At 48.8% G+C, this 7073-nt stretch overlaps 1 protein-coding gene across 1 annotated transcript; it reads left to right on the top strand.

The window, feature by feature from the left end:
• Nucleotides 1-1201: 1201 nt before the first annotated feature.
• On the top strand, nt 1202-5468 carry LOC101070532 (transmembrane protein 47-like). Its single transcript, XM_003971148.3, has 3 exons — nt 1202-1546; nt 3193-3333; nt 4607-5468. The coding sequence occupies exons 1-3, from the start codon at nt 1324-1326 to the stop codon at nt 4786-4788; spliced, it is 546 nt and encodes a 181-aa protein (XP_003971197.2). The 5' UTR covers nt 1202-1323; the 3' UTR covers nt 4789-5468.
• The last annotated feature ends 1605 nt before the right edge of the window (nt 5469-7073 follow it).

The raw sequence follows: 7073 nt of genomic DNA, 5'->3' as shown, positions 1-7073 counted from the left end.
ATTTTCTATTTGAAGCATCCACTTCCTAAACTGGAAAAGCTGTGATAGGTTAGACCGCTTTAAACATCTACAGAAACCTGATAGCTCAGACTATAAATACAAAAAGGAACAAAAATGTAGGGCTTGCAGTTTCAAATCTCACGCATATGCAAAACTTAATAAAGTGCAGTTGTCTGCTGCACTAACGTGGTTTCCTTCAGAGGCTCGACAGCTTTGAAGGTCGGACAAACTGTTAGAAAATGTGATGTTTTGTCTCTGTCGTCTAATTTTCATTAAATCTGGTTGTCATATTTATGAGTTGCTGCTTTAGAAAAAATAGAAATCACTTACAGCTGTAAAAAAGCACTGAGTGGAGTCTCTAAAGTTCATGACCTGCAGTTATTTTGTTCACCAGAAGATGGAAACTTCTCACTGAAGAAAACTGCTGACCCTAGAAATAGTGTTTTTTGAACATGTCTGCCACCTGCCGGATTATTGGTAAATTACACCCACTGACAGAGAGGTTCAGATAAATGCTTTTGTTTTTAGGGGTTTTCCCGACCCAGTAAGGGTTTTATTTAATCCCTTTGTGTATAAACGCATTGGCTGCAGTGTTGTTAACTGGAAATACAACAAATATGTTTTTTATCTGACGGGAACACCGAGAATTGCTTTTCGGTTTGTGGGGTTAATGTTCACAAAGTGACACTCCTCTCGGTGTTGGCAAGACGAAACTGTGAAGAACTTTGCTTCATTTATACCTCTTGGAGAAACTTTGTTTTGATGGACCCCACTGAGGTAAACACGCCTGGGGTGCTAGTTCTTCTTTCAAAATAAAATGAATAGAGGATCCTGTAGGCAGGCAGGGACCTGGGGTGCTATTGCATTATTCATTTAAAACCCAGTGTTGTTTGTTTTGCCCCTCATACAGTGTAAAAACCTGTATTCTAAACTGGGAAAACACTGCTATAAACGTATTCTTGCGTGAGTTTAAGCTCTGAATTCTTATGGACTATTAGAGGAAGTTGCAAGCAGTCCAGGCAAAAATATAAAGATAAAAAATATAAAAATGTATAGGATATGGGCGACTGGAGTGTCTGAAAGTATTTTTCTCGTTTAAAAAGTACTTTAAAGTGGATGAAATTTGAAACACAATCGCGTGGAGCAGAACGTCAACAGAAACTTATTTTGAAAGTCCGCAGTAACCGGAAGTGGAGTGCTTCTCTTTCCCAGCTGAGACGCGCTCAGTTGGGCGCTGCAGGCTGTGGTGGGTGCAGGCTGAGGACGGACGGACTGACCTCCAGCGAGCTGACTGAACCGACCCGCGGCTCCGTTTCCCCCGGCATGAAGATGTCCGTGAACGAGGTGTATGTGTTCCGGCCCTTCAAGCTCATCGCCCTGCTGTGCGTCTTCCTGGCGCTGTGTCTGGACGTGGTGGCCCTGCTGAGTCCAGCCTGGGTCACTGCCGACCACTTCTCCCTGTCTCTGTGGGAGTCCTGCTCCCAGTCCGAGGCTCGGACCCCGGCCGAGGACGCCGAGTGGAGCTGCTTCTCCACCCTCACCGCAGGTACAACTTTCCTCTCTTTACATCTTCGGCTTTTAGTTGTTTCAAACTTTGCTTTGTGGGCCGGATTCTATAAACCTGTTGGCATGAATGATGTCACGCACCGATAATTATGCCATTTCCCAACTCTGTAACTTGTGCTGGTGGTTTTACAGAACCATGTCATCAGTAGCCATTTAGACAACAACAACAACGACAACAAAAGTTCCTGCTGTGTTCTGCCTGTTCGGTTTAACTGTACATACCACAGCACTGATGTCACTGACAACTGAGGTTAAACTGATCAGGTAATCAATGCAAACCACGTGGGGCTGCATCAGTTTTGCTGTAATGTCCGAGTCAGCAATATTTACAACGTGTTTAGAAGCTGTGATCACCAGACAATAGGTGATATATTGATATTGGCCCGTCATCAATCACAGCACAAAGGGACAAAGAAGTGAATTCACTCCCACCAGCAGAAGGAGCATCCTCCCCATCATCATCCTCACCAGGTCTCCTTCCTTTTGTCTCCGACACCCCCCCCACCCACCCACCCACCCAACACCACATCTGTGCCAGATGTTTGTTATTACTGCCAAGCTTCCTTTATTAAACGTCATGTGTGTTAGAATTTAGCGCTTCGGTGCTGCAGTTTGACCGCCGCTGCAACACAAACATGCAGCAGCTTTTTGGTGGGGGTGGGGGGGAAAGGGGGTGTTGTTGTTGTCAGGGGTGGCTGACGACTCTCTGATATGATGGAATGTGTCGGGGTGAATGGGAGGCGGGCTTTTCACCAACAGGGTCTGCAGAGCTCGTTAAAGCGGAGGGGAAGGGGGCGGGGATAAAGGGCCAGCAAACCGACACGCCCCCGTCCCCAACTTTGGACATTTAAGCCATTTCAGAGAAGAATGCATTGGGGGGGGGGAGTATAACCTCAGCTGCACGAGGGCGGCTCCACAGGGACACACCCAGTGACGGTTGCTAGCAGAGCGCCGCGGCTACGATGAATGCAAATAAGTTGTGCAGTATTTATTTATTTGTTTGTTTTTCCATGAGCACAGCGGAACAACAGAGGGACCAAAAAAAGCAGGAACTTTGCAGGGAAGCTCCAAACGTTCCACTTTAACAACTCGGTCCTTTTTTAAGCCCCCCCAGCCAAGCGTGCTCCGACACATCTCAGAAGGTTGGAGTTTTCCACCGCGAGTGGCTGCGGATTATTTGGCAGAAATAGAACATGAAATTGCGCCGGGCCGACGTGGAAAAGACGGCAAGCCACAAACATGATCCGCCAAAACACGCTGACGTACACGTGATGACTAAGACTGGTGACTGAAGACAACCAGAACCCCCCCCCCCCAAGTTACTGAACCAGAACCGCTTCGTTCTGTGAGCCACCACTGATTCCTGATTAGCATCTGGGTGGGTGGGGGGGGGTCCAAGAGCTCAGCCCTGTGGTCTCCCACTCACTGTTTCAATGTCCTCAACAGCCCAACGAGTGTCACCCGCACAGCCAGCATGTCCGGCTGCACAGAACCAGGATCGGATCCAGAATCGGCTCCGCTCCCTTCTCTCTTTGTGATTAGCTGTAATTCTGTGTTGGTCAGCGCTGTGCTGTGAATCCAGCCTTTGTTGGGACGCTCTAACCTGCCTGTGTTTTGCCCCTGCAGACTGGCAGATTGCCACCCTGGTGCTGCTGGTGTCCGGCGCCGCGGCGACCCTGGTGGCCTTCTTGGTGGCTGTGATCTCGCTCTGCCGGGGGACCCAGAAGCAGCACTACCGCACCGTGGCCGTGTTGCTGTTCACCGCAGGTGCGGCTCTTAACTTCCTCTTTGCTAAAGCGAGCACACGTGTTCACCCCAACACCCCCGTCGTCACCCCGTGGTCGGTTTGGCTCCTGTGAGCTCCTGAGAGCTAAGAAGGGGGGGGTTGAGCTCATGTTTTCCGTGGTTCTGGTTCTCGGGGAATTCATAGGTCCAGAAAAAGCAGCCGGAGGGTTTGCAAACGCTTCCGACAAGTTGAATCCACGGCTCCCCCCTCGTTCTGTCCTGCCTCCCTCAGGATAGTGTTGTAACTCGCAGCGTTTTGCTGACTTTACTTCAGCGCAGCCATAAAGCAGCAACCACTCACAGCTGCTTCCCTCCAGCTCCAGGTCTGCCGGTTTCCAAAATAAAATTGGATTATATAAGAAGCAGACATTCTGCCCTTCACCGCAAATGAAACCCCTCCTCCCGAGGGCAGAATCTGTGTGTCTGGGAATGTCCAAACAGGACGGTTTAGCTTAGCTTAGCATTAAGGCTGTTTTCAAGGGTAAATCAATGTTCATAAAAACTTTCTTTCAGTAAATGCTTCTCAGTAATAACAGGCAGCCATTGTTGAGTGGGGAGGAAATAATATAGAATTCAGCCAAATGAGTTCAGATAAATGTTAACTTTAACCCTGAATGGAGACATATGAGGGTTTTTTTCAGTCTTTGAGATCAGTCACAAAGGAGCAGTGTGTGTCGTGGCCCGAATGTTGGTGCCTCAGACTGTCGGCCACTTACAGGAAAGTGTGGGAATGCGGTGTTATCCTTTCCTGTGAGTAATTGCTTAAAAGCCTCGCAGGAATAAGGTCTGACAACAGGCGCCCAGTCCCCCCCCAGAGCAGCAGCAGAGGGTTTGGCCTCCTCAATGGCCCTTGGCACAACCAAGAATGTGTGGGATTTATTTTCTGTCCGGAAATATGACCTCAGCGGGCTGCGAGCTCGGTATAGGCTCCATCCGCACCGCCGCATTCTTGGGCCGCAGCCGTACTTCCCTCACGCCTCCTAGGAAGGAAAGGTGGGGCCGTATTTACGCACAGCGGCTACCTTAAGAGTCACCTAGCGGGCTGAAAGAGGAACCAGAGCAGAGCAGAACCAGAAGGCCCGCATGGCTCACGTCCAGAACATTTAACTGCTGGTCCCCCGGCGATATTAAAGGAAAAAACCTGACTATGATGGAGGCTTTTCAGTCGCGTCGCGGCCGTGGCGGTCAAAAGAATAATGGCAGTTGTTTCCTCGCCGTGCCAGTCACCTTTTATCCCTGTCCCGTCTCATTCCAGTGGTTCTGCAGGCCTGCGCTCTGGTCCTCTTCCCCATCAAGTTCATCGATGGAACGGTGCTCCAGACCTACCACGAGTTTAACTGGGGCTACGGGCTCGGCTGGGGAGCCACCATCTTCATGCTGGGCGGAGGCATCCTCTTCTGCCTGCGCACGGACATATACGAGGACGCCATGTACTGAGCTCTCTCCCAACAGCACGCCCACTGGACACACGCACGCACACACACACACACACACACACACACACACACACACACACAGTGTGAGAAACACAGGGCGTGATGCTGTTCTTTTACTCGGAGCACAAACTTGATCCCTCTTCCTCTTTGCCATGTAGCTCTCTGATATTTTTAGTCAGGTTAGTCTAATCTGGGCCAGCTTTTGGACGACCCCCCCTCCACACACACACACACACACAGACACACACATCTTCCTCCTCCTCTTCCTCCAGTGCAGAGCAACCTTCTGGCTGGGCCCGAGCCACCAATGCTGAATGTTTCCACTGCACGTCGACCTGAGGCGTCGAAAAGACCTGAATTTTTAATGCCTGAACATTAAAAGGGATTGTTTTTTCTTCTTTTTTTTATATAAAAAAATCTTTTTGTAGTAGTACAAGGACGAGATTATTTTAAATGTATTTATGGCTTCTTTTAACTTTATAGCAGAGAGAAGTGAACTGACGCACATCTAGCGACGCTTTTGATAGTGTAATTAGACAGCTTGGATATAAACGAAAGCTCTCAAAATGTTTATAGTTTCTTTGGTATCGCATATTAGTTTCTCTCCAAATGGAAAATGTAAATGTGTACAGAGTATTTATACATGAAGGAAGATGCAGAATAAACGGTTGTGGTATCAGGGGCCGTGTTGCCGTGGGTGACTGTTGCTCCCGGCGCTGCTGTGTGTCGGTCTGCAGCTAATCCGTCGCTCGGTGGTTCACACAAAAATGCCAAACATTTTTATCGCCCGCCGCCGTTTAAAGAGACAGACGGACGGACAGCGTGGAGCCAAGAGGAGTCCGGAGACGAGGCCTGCACGCAAACGCCAGATTGCAGCTTCCGTTATTTTCACAGCATTTCTACTATGTTTTTTTTTTTGTGGGACAAACCTGAGAGAGGAAACATCCAGCGGCAGCACGTTCTGGAGGCGTGTTCACGACATTTAGAGTGAGACAGAAGCTGCCCCCCCCCCCCTCCCCCCGAGCAGCCCGGTGTGAAGTTCACACGTTACCTTTAACGACTCTGAAATATCTTTAAATAAGCAGCTGTGACGGCGTGAACGCACACACCCCCCAGCTGTGGACACCCCTGTAGCCTCTGACATTTGGGGAGGCCAGAGGGGCCAAATTGAACCCCTCGGTGTTCGATGAGGGGCTCATAATAGCGTTGACCTCTGGGGAATCTTTCAAATGTGACTACTGTTTAAAAGGTGGCTGTGTGGCCGAGAGGTCGCTCATGGCTGCTTATTGTCACGCGTCTGGTTACAGTTTTGCATCCAAAAATACAATAAATAATCACTCCATGAAGAGCAGTTCACACGTTCCTGATGCTGACTGTGAATGTGCTGGGAAAAAGGAATTTTGGGCAAATTTTCCTGACTTGTTTTCACATTTATTTTGACACATTCTGCAAGGGTAAATAAAAAGAACCTTTATTTTCCTAAAGAACCTCAAAAGTTACGCTAAGAAACCATCCAGTGCAAATCGAGTGCCTTTATTATGGTGTTAGAGAATCAATACCGAAGCAAAAAATGATGTTTTAAGGCTTCTAACATGCTGGAGTTTTCTTTAAAGGGTTTTTTGAGTTATTCTGATGACATTTCTATCCTGAATGGGTCATTTAGACTCTTTTTCTTTCACATTTGAGCAGTTTTACAACTTTACAAAGTTTACTGTAACTGCAGGAGGCGGAGAGAGGTTTAGCAGCTGCTTGCACTTTCATCATCGTTGCAAACCTGCACAGTTGACAGCACTTGCCCTGGAGCCGCCGGTCGCATCTGAAGAGAGTCGTCTTTGGCTTGAAGGCGAGAGGGCCTTTGGATGAGCAGTCTGTCCCCTGGGTGCAGTAACCAGCCAGGCCCTGCACTCGTTCATTCTGCAGGGACAGATTCCAGTTACTGAGCCTGGGAGACAGAGACAAAATGGGCCCCGCCGCCTTCCCACCAGAGGATTTTCAGCGTTCGGGTGGAAATCCCATAAAACCAAGAAGCAAACCTGAAGCCGTCCAGCGTCCCCTCAGCACAGGTGTTCATCTCCAGACGGATCGGACGGGTAAATGTGCTGAAGAGTCCCACCTGGGCTACACATTACCCTCCAGCCAGTCCACTATCAAGCTTGGCTCCGCCAAAATTACACATTAACCTACAGAAAGTTACCATTTCACCCTCACTGCTGCGTTGCCCTGCGCTCTGTTTAGCCTGAAGATATCAAATCTCAGTGTAATAGTTCATCTTGTCATGCAGACAGC

This window comes from Takifugu rubripes, chromosome 15 (assembly GCF_901000725.2).
Source record: "Takifugu rubripes chromosome 15, fTakRub1.2, whole genome shotgun sequence".
NCBI lineage: Eukaryota > Metazoa > Chordata > Actinopteri > Tetraodontiformes > Tetraodontidae > Takifugu > Takifugu rubripes.
The sequence above is the reverse complement of the archived record's forward strand: the minus strand, read 5'-3'. Positions and strand labels throughout refer to the sequence as shown.